A 17,276-nucleotide genomic window follows, 5' to 3' on the forward strand; every position below is an offset into this window, starting at 1 on the left:
GGCATGCATGCAGGTTTTGGAGTATGGTGGTTGCTTCATTACAGGAAGGATGAGAAAGTTTTAGAGAGGATGCAGGGGAGATTGACAAAGATGTGGCCTGGATTAGAAAGTGCGCCTTATGAGGAAGGTGGAGTAAGCTAGGGGCTTTTTCCCAGGGCAGAAAAGGCAAATATGAGATGGCATAATTTTCAGGTGATTGGAGGAAAGTATTGGTGGTGGGGGAGATGTTAGAGGTAGGATTTTTACACGAGTGGTAGGTGCAAGGAATGTGCTGTCGGCGTGGTGGTAGAGCAGATATATTAGTGACATTTCACATAAATAGAAAAACGGGGGGCAATGCAGGAGGGAAGTGTTAGATTGATCTTGCAGTAGGATAAAAGGTAGGCACAACATTGTGGGATGAAGGGCCTGTACTGATTTGTACTGTTCTATGTATAATGCAATGAAGAAGCAATTGTGACAGAAAAGGATTACATTTGAGACCTGAAATATTGTTATTGATATCTTGGCTCTGTAGTACACTTCAGTAGCTAATTAAATTGTTCTAGCTAGTTGCCTGTTCATCCATTTTTGGTTCCTGAATGCTTCTGCTCTATGTAGTATTTTATTAGATTGGTGCATATTTAATGATGCACCTTTGTCTGCAGCTGCTACGAGTTTAAAGAAATATTCCAAGTACCATCTGTCTGAATTATACCATCAAATAGTCAAATGCTGATCTTTTGAAGCTGCGGTTTCCAGAGGAACAAGGCAAGGACTGCTGTGAGGTAGTATAATGATTATGTTACTGTCCTTGGCTAACTGTTCATGGAATATTAATTCAAATCTCACCATGTCAATCTGAGAATTTGAATTTCATTTGAATTAAAAGAATGTGGAGGAAAAAGTATTCGGGCCAGAAATAGCATCTGCGTTCATCTGAACTGTGAGGGATTGCTGCAGGAAACATTGACAACATTGGATAGTTGATAGTTTTGGACTAATTGAGTTTATTTAGATACTTTACAAGCTTTGAGCCATTACATTTTTTGGTTTTTGAAATGCTGTACCTTTATTTAATAATTTTACAAAGTTTGGAGCCAATTGGATATCAAAATGAATCAATACTAGGGAGTGTAGGATAGTAATCAACAAGATGCCACAATCACATTCAGAAATATTCAGAATTGCTGTCGAATGCCTGATGAAAGCCATGGCTCAGTCAGCTGTTGAAATGCTGACCATGGACAGTCTGCTCACTGTCCCCACACTATCGAAACCCTGTGGATGCACAGGATGCTTTGTTGAACATCAAGCCTGCACATTACATGAGGCTGACACATGCAGATCTGCAAGAGTGAGGCCACGTTTGATGCTCAGGATGCCAGTAAACATTGCAGGAACTAAAGAGCCAGTAAAAGAAAGTGTTACTGAATTCTTTACCATTAATATCCTGGGATCCCAAAAGATCTTATTAAGCAGAACCTCATCTGAAGTCACAGCCTAAGGCAGTCCTTACTTCCTCACTCTGTGACTCTGTGGTGATTGATGAGGCTAATGTAGTACCTGTACCACACAGGAGCTCTGAGATACCGAAGACTAACAAAATGGTAGTTTTGGTGAGGTACCACTTCTGTTGACATCGGGCATCAAACTGCTCCTGATGCAGAGTCTCCGGTTTCTCAGTGCCATCATCCACTCTTCTTCTCCAGGGTCCCCAGGAATCAGTATGGTCAGGAATCTAGTCCTGACGAAGGGTCTCGGCCCGAAACGTCGACAGTGCTTCTCCTTATAGATGCTGCCTGGCCTGCTGTGTTCCACCAGCATTTTGAGTGTGTTGTTTGAATTTCCAGCATCTGCAGATTTCCTCGTGTTTAATCAGTATGGCTGCTTGACTTTGTCAAGGAGGTCTTAAGAACAGTCTTGAATAATTTCTTCTGCCCACCTGTAACAGAGTTTGAGGATAGGGTCTTTGTTTCTGGAATCTGGTACAGGGCATGTGAATGAGGTGGCCTGCCCCATGGAGCAGCATGAAAGTAATGTCTGTGCTGGGGTATCGGCTCCGACAGAACTCTAGTGTTGGCTTACTTGTTCTCAGAGTAAATTTGAAGAAATGGGTTTTGTTTTGGGTTTGAAGTTTTAATCTTCAACATCCTGTTCTTCATATGTCAGCTAAGTATTGACCATAACCCACTCAAGTGAAAAATCTGAATTGATGTTTCTCTTTCAGGGTGTAGAAAAGAGCTTGAATTCGCCGACTAGAGTGACTGGACCTATTAGTAGATTACCTCCACTCTGTTCGGGCCCTAATTCCCAGCATTAGTTGTCATCTCCAGACTGATCTACAGCAGCTGTTAATCAATGTGTAGGTAGCTCTGTGCTGCAGGGAGTAGTCTCTTCACAGCAGCACATTCATTAACTAGTAACATTCTCAGAAATGCCCTTGTTGAATTTGTGTTGTGTCTTTCTCCCAACAACATTCTGACTTTGAGTAACCAGTAACTGCGGGCAATGAATAAATGACCTTTACACCTATGAAGCCAGCAATTCTACAGTAATGGAAGGGCACATTAAAAGGGGAGCTGCTTTTTGAGAGGCCCCAGCAGTGACATTTTATTAAGTATGAGGCTCGGGGGATATAGATGATGCAGAGGATTTTGTTCACGCAGTTGGAAGGATGGATTGTGAGGTGATTTAGACCCTGAAGTTATCAGCAGACAGGGTGGTGGGGAGGGTTGATATGAGCAAGCAGAAGATTCCTTCAAACAGCAACTACTCTCAAGGTGATGGATACTTTCAAACTCTATTGTACTGAGCTGGGTAAAAGTAAACCTCTTTTAACACCTGAGAAAAGCTTCAACTCGCCACTTGAGGCCTACTTTGGATTCTGGTCTCCATACCACTCTATCCTAGCATGTGCTCTAAAATTTAGCCCAATTTGTCAAAGCTCGGATTGCGCACTATCTGACATCACTGCACATCATGGCATGAATACCTCAAAGCGGAGATTGATTGAGATCGCTGAAAATGATCACCAAAGTAAGTCAGGGTCCCAGTCCATCATTTGCAAAACTGCTGTTTGGACGTTCGGTCTCTTTGATTTGAAGGAAGGCAATATCCGATAACAGTTCTGTGAGACCTTGTAGGCTGGGTAAGAAGAACTTGATCAGAATCGGGTTTATTATCACTGACATACTGTATATTGTGGAAGTTGTTGTTTTGTGGTAACAGTACGGTGCAAGACATAAAAAATATGAAAGTTCTTTTAAAAGTTACAATAAAAATGAATAAATAGTAAAAATAGGAATAGTAAGGTAGTGTTCATGGATTCATGGACTACTCAGAAACAGTGGGAGAGGTTTTCAAGGTACTGTACCCCCCTCCCTGTTGGTAGTAATGGAATGATGGTAGTAATCAGATAGCAGGTAGTTCAGCAGGCGTTCTCGTTTGTTTACTTTTGTCTGGCTTCTGCCAGACCACCTTCTACCAGAGATATTCTTAGTGCCTTCCTGGCTATCCTTTGTCCATTTTGATTGGTCGTAGGTCAGCAGGTCTCATGACTTGGGAAGGATAAATTTTAAAAAAATATCCTTGAAGTTCTGTCTGCCAAGCAGCCTCTTACCATGATTGAGCTCAGAGTTGTGCAGCTGTTTCAAGGGTCTGATGTCAACTATGCATTATATATGTCTTCTCCCCAGAGCTTGGAATTAGAGCCTTGGGGCAGTGGATTTTGCCCTAAAGGAAGAAGCTGATATTGGTATGCTGAACTTTCTAATGGATTTAGAGCAGTATTGGTGGTCCCACTTCAGTGGCTCCTTCAGGTCGTGCTTGTCTTTGAAATGTGCAGGAGGTCAGGGATCTCAGCTGCCAGGTAGATCACTGTTGGGTTTGAGGTTTTGATCTTTGAACACCTTTTTCCTCGGTGCACCGTGGATTTTATTTTTGATGCCTGCCTTCACTGAGAGGTTACTCCAGAGATACAGAAAGTGACTCTTTATTTCCGAATATAGAGTTTATTGCTGGGGCTGGCGTTGTCAGCTTGGTACTTTATTTTATGAATGTTAACTTAAGGCCATTTTCTTCAGTGAACAAGCTGACGATGACTTGGAAGTTCAGCCTTTCAATGTGCTCAGAAAACAAGCTTCGTTCTGTGTACTGCACATTAATCGAGTAAAAGTGAGTGATTTGGTTCTGGAGTAGAAGTGATGTCGGTTGAACACTTTCTCGTTCACTAATATCTGATCATACCCATAGCTACTTGTGTAATAAAATTTTAAAAATAATTTTTTAAGGTTAGTTCACATTACCAAGGTGCTATTAAAAGTTTATATTTTGTGCTAATTGACACATTACATATTGAAAGATGTTCAAGGAGAGATTAGTTTAGCCACATAGTGTTTATTATAGGCTTGCAGTCTAAAATCTACTTTGGCTAGGTGACGCAGACACCAGGTAAGTATGCAGAAACTTGTTTCCTAAAAATATGAATGGTGCATTTCAGATAGGAAGGCCAATTCACCAACCCTGTTTGTTGTGTTAAAGCTCCATCTGGTGGCCATGTTTAATACACACTTGTTGAATAATTCACCAGAAACTCCCTTGGCTCATTGATTGTGGTGAATGTTAGAAGCAAGAGTAGGTTGTTTATTTCCTATGTCTTCTTTGCCATTCGTTAAGATCACGGCTGATGTTTTCACTTAGCCCTGTTTTCCTGTACAAATACCTGTTCCCCTTTATTTAAAAAAAATTATGCCATCAGCTAAACCTCCAGAGCCCTTTTGGATAGAGAACTTTAAAGTTTTGCAGTGTCTGGATGTAGGAGTATCTTCCCACGTGGTCCTGAATGACCAGTCCTTGCTTTGTCATAGTGTCCCTTGGCTCTAGCCGGGAAATCACGCTTCCATATGCCCTGTGACAAATTTTGTATTTAAGAACTTCAGTGTGATCATCTGTCATTCGTTCTTCTTAACTATAAAGGGTACAGATCCTGTCTAATGAATTTCTCAATACAAGTGACACACTGCTCTGCCTTCCAGGTAATCAATCTGGTGAACCTCATTGCGTTCAATCTATTGTAAACGTATCCTCTTTCAGGCAGGCCCGTACATGGGATTCCAGATGCTGTCTTGTCAGTGGCTTAAATAGTTGCAGGAATTTGATTCTACGCTTGTACTCGAGGCTTACTGTTTGCCTTCAGCGGGTAGTGCTGGTGCTTCACAGAATCAGGTTTAATATCACCGGCATATGTTGTGAAATTTGTTTCTATGTGACAGCAGTACATAAAATCTGTAAATTACAGTAAGAAGCACATATATTTAAAAAGTTTAGTATTGTAAAAGAAGAGGAAAAATAAATAAGTAGTGAAGTGTTGTTCATTGGTTCAATGCCTATTTAGAAATCTAATGTTGGAGGAAGACGCTGTTCCTGAACAGGATTTAATCCTGAGATGAGGTGCTGACTGCCGAAGTTTGCGTGTTCTCCCTGTAGCTTCTGCTGGGTGTCCGTGTTCCTCCCACATCCCAAGGGTGTGCTGCTAGGTTAATTAACTTTTTTGTGGAATAGGTAAATTGCAAAATGATCAAAGAGGATTTGATAGGCATATTTTACACGAAGGTGGGAGGGGTGTTGGATGTGGAGGTGATATTGCCCAGGAGGTTCTATTGAAGTCAAGAGTGAGGGGCATATCTTAATGTTATAACTATTTTATTTGGTGTTCATAGTACAAGTCATTTAGAGTCACCCTGTATCAGCAAGTAACAAGTAAAGAGAAAGTGCAAGTAACCAAAGGGACTGGAGACCTTGTTGAGCCTGGTTTGAAAGGGAAGTTTTCTCTGACAAAAACACTACCATGACATCGGAAGCTCACAGACAAAGAAACTACAGAAGTGCAGAACCAATGATACTATAAATTACTGAAAATCTACTGCAAATTTACAAGCAAGTGATTGTACAAATATATAAGGAGGGATATAGATGGTTAAACTACAAGAAAAATTTAAATTTTGACACTAAACTGACAAGGGAAAATGATGGATGGGATTCTTCTGATGGGAACATTGATCCATTGGGTCAAATGGCTTCATTTTGTATCATTTTAAAGTTCAAGGTAAATGTGTTATCAAAGTACATATCCATATGTCACCATAAGTGAGACTCACTTTCTTGCGGGCATTCAATGGAAATGAGAGAAACACAATAGAATCATTGAAGGACCACACACAACAAGATGGACAAACAACCAATGTGCAAAAGATATCAATCTGTGCAGATACAAAAAAAAGCAATAAATATTGAGAACATGAAATGAAGAGTCCTTGAAAGTGAGTCCAGAGGTTGTGGGAACATTTCAGTGATAGGGCAAGTGAAGTTGAATGAAGTTATCCCCTCTGGTTCAGGAGCCTGATGATTCTGAGGTAATAACTGTTCCTGAACCTGGTGGTGTGGGTCTCCCTGATGACAGCATGGCCTTGGATGGTGGGTGTCCTTGATGATGGATGCTGCTTTCTCGTGACAGTGCTCCTTATAGATGTGCTCAATGGTGGGGGTGGGGGGGTGCTTTACCAGTGATGGACTATGCTATACTGTATACATATATAACTCCCCTGCCCACCTCACACTACCGTTCCCCCATTTCTCATATCACCAACACTACCATTTCACTTTTTTTAAAAATCCACTTTTTTATTTCAAGCAAGGTGAATAGCTTCCTGGTTTTTTTCACCTTATGTTTCACCTGCATGCCATATTTATTCACTTACACCGTCCAATCCCCCATCCAGGCCTAATGGCAGCTTCCTTACACTTGGATTGCTAGCAGCAAATGTGGTTATATTATCCTTGGATCCCTCATTAAATTATTAACGTGATTTTGTACAGCCGGAGCCCAGCACTGATCTATGTGATACCCCAGTACTAACAGCCAGCCACTCATCAGTCTGTTTTGGTATATTTCTCCTTGATCCCATTTTGTACAGTAACCAATCCCCATGCACCTTACCACAGACCTTTTGAAAGTCAAGTACTCTGGTTCCTCTTCATCTCTTCTGCTAAGGAGTTATATTTGCAAACTTTCAATTAGTTGGAACCTTTTCAGAATCAGTGGAAGTTTGCAAGATGAATATTTTTGCATCAACTATTTCCACATTCACAACTCTCAAACCCCAAGGATGCAGGTCATTATGTCTTGGAGATTTATCAATTCCATTAATTTCTCCAATATCTTTATAAAACTTTGCTGAGTGCTTTATGAAAGCAAAGCTGAGCAACATCCTGGAGGATAGAAACAGAGTCAGTGTTTCAGGATCTTTCAACAGAATATTCTGGATGCTTCTAACATTTTCTGTTATAATTTGAGTGTTCTTTTTTTCACTGTTAGCCCCATTTTTTTTTTGCTGCAAAGTTAATTCTTCTCTGCATTCACTCCAAATCTGTTCTGTGCAATTTCTGGGTGTTTTGTTTCATGTCAGGGGTTCCCAACCTGGGGTCCATGGATCCTTTGGTTAGTAGTAGGGGTCATGACATAAAAAAGGGTGGGAACCCCTTTTTTTTGTCTGTCATGAGAAGATACATCAGATTGTATTCTTTCGTTCTTTGCCATTTCCTTGTCCTCCAATTTAATTTGTCCTCCTTCAGTCAGCAAGTGACCCGTATTAGCATTTGCTAATCTTTTCCTTTTAAAGATAGCTATGGAAGTGTTTACAGTGTGTTTATGTGTTTCTGGCCAGATTATGCTTCTATTCTACTTTCTTTTATCAATTTCTGAGTTTTCCTTTGATGAATTCTGAATTTTTTCCAATCCTCAGGCTGCTGTTTTATTTTTAGCGACATCATAAGCCTTTGATCTAATACCGTCTTTGACTTCCCCTGTTGACTACAGTTGGTCCAGAGTTGGGCTTTAGTTCTTTAAAGGTATATACACAGTGCCGATTTTAAAAAGTATTCGTTCCCTCTCCCCCCCCCCCCCCCCCCGGAAGTTTTCATATTTTATTGTTTTACCACATTGAATTACAATGGATTTAATTTGGCTTTTTTTAATACTTTGGGTCAAAGTGAAAACAGATCTCTGCAAAATGATCTAAATTAATTACAAATATAAAACAAAATATTTGATTACATATTTATTCACGTTCTTTAATATGACACAATAAATCATCATTGGTTTTAGAAGTCACATAATTAGTTAAATGGCGATCACCGTATGCAGTCAAGGTGTTTCAATTGATTGTGGTAAAAATACACCTGTATCTGGAAGGTTCAACTGCTGGTGAGTCAGTATCCTGGCAAAAACTACACCATGAAGACAAGAACACACCAAGCAACTCTGCTAAAAGGTTATTGAAAAGCACAAGTCAGGAGGTGGTTACAAGAAAATTTCCAAGTCATTGAGTATCCCCTGGAGTACAGTTAAGTCAATCATCAAGAAGTGGAAAGGATATGGCACAGCTATAAGTCTGGCTAGAGCAGGCCATCCTCCAGAAATTCAGTGTCCATATAAGAAGGGGACTAGTGAGGGAGGCCACCAAGAGACCTATGACAACTCTGGAGGAGTTACAAGCTTCAGTGACTGACATGGGTGAGACTGCACCTACAACAACTGTTGCCCGGGTGCTTCACCAGTCGCAGCTTTATGGGAGAATAGCAAAGAGAAAGCCACTGTAAAAAAAAAAATCTCAGCTAGAGTTTACCAGAAAGCATGTGGGAGACTCTGAAGTCAGCTGGAAGAAGGTTCTATGATCCGATGAAACCAAAATTGAGCTTTTTGGCCATCAGACTAAATGCTATGTTTGGTGCAAGCCAAACACCACGTATCATCATCACCTGCTGTGAAGCAAGGTGGCAGCTGCATCATACTGTGGGGATATTTCACTGCAGCAGGCCCTGGAAGACTTGTGAAGGTAGAGCCTAACATTAATGCGGCAAATACAGGGATACCCTGGAGGAAAACCTGATGCAGTCTGCAAGAGAACTGTGAGTTGGGAGAAGGTATATTTTCCAGCAAGACAATGAGCCCAAGCATAAAGCCAGAGCTACACAGGAATGGCTGAAAAACAACAAAGTTAATGTCCTGGAGTGGGCAAGTCAGAATCCAGACCTCAATCCAATTGAGGATGTGTGGCTGGACTTGAAAAGGGCTGTTCACTCATGATTCCCATTCAGTCTGACAGAATTTGAGCAGTTTTGTAAAGAAGAATGGGGGAACAATTGCAGTATCCAAATGTGCAAAGCTGATAGAGACCTATCCACACAGACTCAAGGCTGTAATTGCTGCCCAAAGTTCATCTACTAAGTACTGACTTGAAGGGTGTGAGTAGCTATGGAATCAATTATCTTGTGTTTAATAATTGTATTTAAACCAATTTGTAGAACTTTGTTTTCACTTTGACACAAAAGAGTCTTTTCTGTTGATGAGTGTCAAAAAGCCAAATTAAATCCACTGTGATTCAATGTTGTACAACAATAAAATATGCAAACTTCTGGTGGGGGGGGGGGGTTATGAGTACTTTTTATAGGGTGTGTGTGTGTCTGTCTTTCTCTCGCTCTTGCTCTCGTGATCACGACTTTTAAAGTACATATTTACTAAGAAATTAGAATTTTAACACAATTTTATAGAATCCATATGTATTTTTGCTTATTGTTTCAGTTATCTCAGCACAAATGTTTCTAAAACACCAAAGTAATGTTTAAAAGCTATGGTTTGAGATCAAGTTTTAGGTTGGTACCATATGTTGGTGTTCTGCTAAAATAAAAATAATTTTCTCATGAAGTCTATTGGGATGTTTTGTTGAAATACTTTAAGGTTACTAAATAAATTAGGCTTTGAAATAAATTCGACAGAACTAGTGGGTAAGATAAGATCATAGAAGGATTGCAAGAAAATCAAACCCTTTCCAGTTTGTTTTAAATTAATACACAGGGGCTTAGCTGACTTCAGCTTCAATAGTGAAGATCATAAAATGCAGGAAATGCTAGAGGTGCCCTTTTTGTCCTGGCATTTTTCAGATTTTGCTCTAGCGGGATGTGATTAATGACTACTCTAAAATGCCTTTGCACAGCACTTTATGTTGTGGTAAACACAAGCAGGATTAGAATTCATGAAAGAGGTTTATTATAGCATAAATAACGTAGCTTTCTTACGTAATGGTGTACAGACTTTAGTACACATCAGATTGCTATATGAATTCAGCAGACAGATGAGAGCTAATCATAGTCAAGCACGTCTAAACCTGGACTCCATACCCCTCTCTCTGTAAGACCTCCATAATATCATTTATGGCTACTTCCTGCCATAGCAGGAAGGCCTCTCAAGCCTTTTTAGTAAGATCATGGCTGATCACTTACTGCCTCAGCTATCTTGTGCCATATCTAATGTCAGCTTTTATTGTCTGAGAAGCTTGTGACCTACCATGAATGTGCTCATTGGTTGATGAGCATTTACATTCATTGTTCAGAGTAGTTTGGCTCCACTTCGCCTGAGATACTCATTCATGTCTTTCTCAGCTCTGGGCTTACCTGTTTTGTTGTTTTCGTGGTGATCAATCTGCCACCGCTGTCCCTTCCTGCACCCAACATCTCACATTCACATCATGCCTGAGGATACGCATCTCCCTGCTCAATTCTATCTACTATCTCTCTCCTCTCCTCCGATACCACAGTCAATAAGCTCCTTCACTAACTCTGGCATTTGGAACATTCCTTTTCTTCCACTTTCATCTTTTATCCCTTCCATCACAACCTTCATAATCAGGAACTGTTCTAATAACTTCATGATGAACCCTCAAGCAAGCTGTTGCAAACCTGCTTCTATGAAATGTGTTGTGATTCAAAGTGAATTTATTATCAGTGTCATCATATGTAACTCTGAGATTCATTTTCTTGCACGTATACTCAATAAATCCATGATAGAATAATAACCATAATAGAATCACTGGTAAACTTGGGCATTTACCAGTGTGCAAAAGACAACAAACCAAATACAAAAAAAGGGAAATAACAAATAAATAAATAAATAAATAGATAGATAGGCAGGCAATAAATATCAAGAACATAAAATGAAAAGTCCTTGAAAGTGAGTCCATAGGTTGTGGGAGCATTTCAATGACTGGACGAGTGAAGTTGAGTGAAATTATCCCCTTCGGTTTAAAAGCCAGATGGTTGAGGGGTAATTACCGTTCCTGAACCTGGTGGTGTGATTCCTGGGACTACTGTACCTTCTTCCTGATGGCAGCAGTGAGAAGAGAGCATGGCCTGGGTGGTGGGGGTCCTGATGATGGATGCTGCTTTTCTGCAACAACATTTTACCCATGATGCACTGGGCAATATCCACCACTTGTAGTCTTTTTTTAAATATATTTTTTATTAAATTTTTTAAGAGAATTAAATACAATGAATAGAATGATAGAATAATGAAAATTAATATTAGCCCTCCCCCTCCCCTTAACCCTTCCCCCCCTTAACATCCCTATCTAAAAAAAAGAAAAAAGAAGAAAGAATAATTGCCTGGATATCGGAGGATCCCCACATGCACCATGGAGTTCAAAATAACTTTAGTATATATCTTTATTTTTCCCCCAAATAACTAATAATTTTATCTTCAAAGGACCTTTGAAGATAATCCTATCTTTTGTAAATAGGGGTGCCAAATTTTCAAAAATATATCATATTCATTTCTTAAATTATAAGTAATTTTTTCAAGTGGAATGCAGCTATATAATTCATTATTCCAACGGTCCATAGTTAAGTATGAATCTGATTTCCAAGTAACTGCAATAGCTTTTTTGGCTACTGCCAATGCAATTTTTATAAATTTTTTCTGATATTTATTCAATTTAGGTTTCGGTATTATCCCTTCAATATCGCCTAATAAAAATAATGTTGGGCTATGTGGAAGTTGTATTCCAATAATTTGTTCCAGTAAAAGTCTTAGATTTATCCAAATGTTTCCAAAAGACCAATGTTTCTGATGTAATCAAGAAATCGGTACTTTTTTACACTCTACTTGGTCTTGTTTTAAAATTCAACTTGCGGTCTTAATAATGTTCCATTAAATCAAGTTGGCGAACATTGATATTATGATGGAATTTTTCACTGCCTCATTAACTGAGGATAACAGTTGGATTTTGAATTTTACTGATGGAAATTGGATTGTTTGTTAATTTCAAGCAGATGATTTAGTGTAGACGTTGCTCCAATATTCTGGAATGCTGGCTTGTTTTTCTGAGGAAAATGGCAGATCTGCTAATTAAATGTTCAGATGGGCATTTATAATATCATTTAGGCTTGACTGCTAATTTAATATGTGGTTTGCGCAAAGAATCTTTTGTGACTTTCCCATCCGATTAAGACCATAAGGTACAGGAGTAGAATTAGGCTATTCAGTCCATTGAGTTTGCACCGTTAATGGGAGCAGGAGCCGGGGCCAAGAGAAACCAACGGGTTTTGATTTTACATTTTTAATTATTTTTTCCCTTGTGTAGCTAGGAAGTTCAGTTTTGCTTTGGTCTCACAAGGAAAAATTTGGCTTCAGCTACACAGAATTTTCCCATCCCAACCCACCTCAATATTGCAAGATTCCCCTTCTTATTTTTACCTGAACGTCAGGGTGTCGGACTTCTGTCCACCATCCATAGGCTCCATCCTGTTGATTTTCAATGCTTTGGAGAGATGGTTAGGTTGCTAAGGTCCCTTGAGTGTCTTGCTTTTGAGGTCAGGGGAATTTGGCAGTTGTCCATTTAGCTTTTAAAGTGTCAGGCGATTAGAATTTTAGGCTGCTGTGATTGTTCCTTAATATTAAGTGTCCATTACATGCAAATATCATTTTATATAATTAGTTTACATTTTGTAAATAAAGATATTACAGACATAATCACATAATTAATAAAGGTAACAGTTGGATGTCCAAACAGAATTGTAACAGATATTGCTTAGATATTCATGAAGGAGTATAGTGAAGCTCCTTGATTATTTTGAAACATCGTTCAAATCTCAACAAATGCAATGCAATCAAGACTGTTGCTGACTTACAGGGGCTTCAATATTATGCTGGCATAATACTCAGTATTTTTAGGAGTCCAGTGAAGAACATTAGTTGAAATAATAATTGTCTTTTTTAATTCTTAGGGAAATGGACACGAAAGAGATTTTATGGATGACAACAGAGTCTATATTATGGATGTTTTTAATAGATATATCTACCCAGGGGATGGATTTGCCAAGCGTAAGTAATCATTTCTACATTTCAAACGTAATTAGCATTTCATCTCCAGATATACCGTACATGCAGTGAATTTCTTTTTGTGTGGCAACATCTATAAATAATTTGTAAACACCTTTGATTAGAATCTGAATTTGAATGATTTTGGAATGATTGCTCCTGTGCAGAATCTGCATGAACAATTGATCACAGAAATCTTTTTCACTTTACATTTGTCACATAATATCTTGGGTTTCTGGAGAAACTACATACTGAGTATTCTGATGAAAGTAATGGTAGCATAGTGGTTAGCACAGCACTTTACCATACAGGCCACCCAGGTTCAATTCCTGTTGCAGCCTGTAAGGAGTTTGTATGTTCTCCCCTTGACAGTATAAGTTATTTAGAGTGCTCTGGTTTCCTCCCACAGTACAAAGATGTACCAGTTAGTAGGTTAAATGCTCATTGTAGATTGCCATGTGATTAGGCTAGACAGCATGGCTCAAAAGGCCAGAATGGCCTATTCCACACTGTATCTCAAAAGTAAAATAAAAGATCTCAGAACACAGGAAAGGAACTCACATCAAGTATCCTTCTGTATTATATTAAATGTATAATGTACCCTTGCACCAGTTTATCTCTGTTCTTAATGTCAGATCTAATTTTCAGGAAAAGATCAGATTAGACAGACATAAGAGTATTAAGAATTCTGCTGTATGAATGGCAAATCCAAATTTTCCTTTCAAAAGTTACAAAAGTCCTGTGATGACAACAGTGGTCACAGTCTGTGTTAATGATAAGCCTCAAAAAATCAAGCTTGATTGTCCTTTTCAGAATAAGTGTCAGAAAGAGAAAAACAAATCTAAGCTTCGATGTCATTGTAGAATGTATTCAGCAACTGAATTCGTGAAGGGGAATAAACAGTCAATGTTATGGGCCCAGGCCCTTCATCAGGACTGGAAAGGAACATAAGCAGGAGTAGGCCATCTGGCTCATGTTGCCTGCTCTGCCATTCAATAAGGTTGTGGCTGATCTAACCATGGACTTATCTCCACCTACCTGCCTTTTCCCCATAACCCTTAATTCCCCTACTATGCAAAAATCTATCCGACCTTGTCTTAAATATATTTACTGAGGTAGCATCCACTACTTCATCGGGCAAAGAAGGAGGCAGAAGCCAAGATAAGAAATTGGAGGGAGGGGCAGGAGTACAAGCTGGCAGGTGATTGGTGAGATGAGGTGAAGGGGGAGGTAGTTAGGTGGGCAGGGGGAAGAAGCTGGGAGTGATAGGTAGAAGAGATAAAGGGCTGAAGAAGAAGGAATCTGATAGGAGAGGACGGTGGAAGAAAGGGTTGAATGAGGGGCACCAGAATGGGCAGGCGAGGAGAAGAGAAAAACTGGGGGGGAATTTAAAAACGAGAAGGAGGAGAGAGGTTGCTGAGAAATTACCAGAAGTTGGAGAAATTGATGTACATGCTATTAGCTTGGAGACTATCCAGACAGAATATGAGGCGATGCTACCCCCAACCTGCGTGTGGCCTCATCATGACAGTACAGGATGCCATGGACAGACATGTCAGAAGGTGAATGAGAAGTCAAATTGAAATGGGTGGCCACCAGGCAATCCTGCCTTTTTGCAGCGGACAGGGCAACACTGCTCAACAAATCGGTTCCCCGACATGCGTCAGGTCCCACTGATGTGGAGGAGACTGCATCAGGAGCATCGGATACAACAGATGACCCCAACAGCATCGCGGGTGAAGTGCTGCCTCACCTGGAAGAACTGTTTGGGGCCCTGAATGGTGCTGAGGGAAGCAGTGTGGGGGCAGGTGTAGCACTTGTCAGGCTTGCAGAGGTAATGGCAGGAGGGGGATCATTTGGGAGGGTTTAGTGAACAAGCTTGTACTCCCACTCCTCCTCCCTCAACCACCTAATTCTGGCTTGTTCCCTCTTCCTTTCCAGACCTGATAAAGGGTCTCGTCCCAAACCGTCACCTGTTTTCCCCCTCCATAGGTGCTGCCTGACTTGCTGTACCTTTTGTGTGTCTTGCTCAAGGTTCCCCAGATCTCTTGTGTTTACTGGTTGAATTTGGTTGATTGTTTAATCTTTGGCAGTGATCAGTGCTTTACATTTAATGCCATGGTCCATTTTAGGCCTCTATAATTGTTGGTGCTCCTTAGATGTGACAAAATGCTTTGCTTTATACATGAGGTTTAGGCAGAATATCTTTAAAATGCCCTTTTGCTCTTGAGATATGGCCTACTACACCCAGTATTCCTAGGTTGAAAAAGTCAGCCCAGTTCTGCTCCTGACATTACATGGGATCAGGTGTTTCCAGGCAAGCACAGATAGTGATGAAATTATGCATTTTCAACATTGGAAACATATCAGAGGGCTCCATGACTGAATTTCTAGGTTTATCACAATGTCTATTTAAAGTTTTTGAAGTTCTGCATAAAGCAATCTTTGGTTCCCAAATGTTTCTCAATATTATTTTGTTTATTCTTTAAAATCCTGACCTCCAAACTTAACACCATGAATTGATAAGATATTTCAAGTTCAAAAATGCTGCATGAAAAATGTCTGTGTTGTAGTTGTTAATAATGAAACAACTACACTTAATCATATGTAAATCAGGTGTCAATTAAACCATCCTTTCCTTACAGTCTGTGACCTCTTGATTCAGTGCATTTGGGTGGTTTTGTGATTTCATTGCTAACACTCCAATCAATATCAAATATTAGAGCCCTGCTGAATGATTTTAGCCTTGTCCTTCCGGATTCCTGTTCTGTCTGAGGAAAGGTAACTTGTACTGGTATGAACCCCATCCACATCTATTTTAATTGGGTTTGTAAAGGACCTCTAAGTATCCATAGACTCCCTTTGGGGGATCAGATGTTGAGGAAAATAGAAGCACTATTGAGAACCTCGTGTGCACTGCCTATTGATTAAACACAGAGTGCATTACTTTGCTGAGTGGAGCTAGCACTGATTTGCTGAAAAGGAGATTTTTTAATTTGGATCAAAGGAGGATCAAGTAGATTTACCTAAGACTGCAAAGATTCAGCAATCCATATCTAATGGAGAAAAGCAGCAAGGAGAGCAGTAAAATGGCTGTGCCCATTATTAGAACAGAGTTATAACATATAGTGTTTTGCCTGATGTCAAAATCAGAATCAAGTTTACTTTCACCGATGCAAATCGTGAAATTGTTGTTTTGTAGCAGTAATAAATCGCTTTAAATGACAATAAAAATAAAGAAATAAATAATGCGGAAAAAGGAGCCGCCTTTTTGATCAAATTCATTGAGATCTGTACTGATGTATTTAAATAATTGAATTGGACACTAAGAATCCATTAAGAATCTTGACTAACCTCCTTCAAAGCACACAGAATATTTATAGAGAGACTGTTGAAGGTGCAGAAAAATTATAATACATCAAAATTAAGAAATTTGACAGGTTGGGGCTTCTTACTTTCAAAAGCAGTACACTGAAAATGATCTGAACTCTTTAATATTGTAGTAATTTGATGCTGTAGACATGGAGAAGATACTTCCATCGGAGGGTAGTCCAAAATTAATTATAAGATGCTCACAAGTATATTTAAAGAGAAGTTAAGAAAAAGCTCTTTAACCAAATGGAGTTGCAGAGGCAAGCGGGGACGATGCATTTCAAGCAAAGTTAGTTTAATATTATAAGCAAAAAGCAAAAGAGTATTGCTGATCTTTTCAAAACTATGCTGATTCTGGAAACCTGAAAGAAAAAAAAATGCTGGAAATACTCAGCAGCAACTGTGGAAAGATAACAAAATTTATTTTTCAGCTTGAAGGTCCTTCATCAAATCTGGAAAAGACAAGTTAGTTTTATGCTACAAAGAAGATGGGGGAGGGAGAATATTCTCATCAGATTAGATGAAATATTATCGATAGAGACTTGCCTGAAACATAAACACTGGCATAAAATAATTAGAATAATTATCATGTTTATTTGTGGCAATTCAGTAGAACTATGTTCAACTAAGTTTGGGTTGTGCCCTGTGTATTTTGGAGTATGACATCCATTTCATATTCACTGAAGTCAGTTACAACTGTGATGAATTTGATCTT

The 17,276-nt window shown here is 39.4% G+C and overlaps 1 protein-coding gene across 4 annotated transcripts in view; it reads left to right on the top strand.

Annotated features, from left to right (window-relative positions):
* Positions 1-17,276, top strand: part of hdac11 (histone deacetylase 11) — a 105,579-nt gene that overhangs the window by 70,694 nt on the left and 17,609 nt on the right. For all 4 annotated transcript variants that reach the window (XM_073072162.1, XM_073072160.1, XM_073072161.1 and 1 more), the window contains one exon: positions 13,096-13,192. In XM_073072162.1, the coding sequence (XP_072928263.1) occupies positions 13,096-13,192 (97 nt within the window). The remainder of the gene's footprint in view (positions 1-13,095; positions 13,193-17,276) is intronic.

Source organism: Hemitrygon akajei, chromosome 19 (genome assembly GCF_048418815.1).
Source record: "Hemitrygon akajei chromosome 19, sHemAka1.3, whole genome shotgun sequence".
NCBI classification, from domain to species: domain Eukaryota; kingdom Metazoa; phylum Chordata; class Chondrichthyes; order Myliobatiformes; family Dasyatidae; genus Hemitrygon; species Hemitrygon akajei.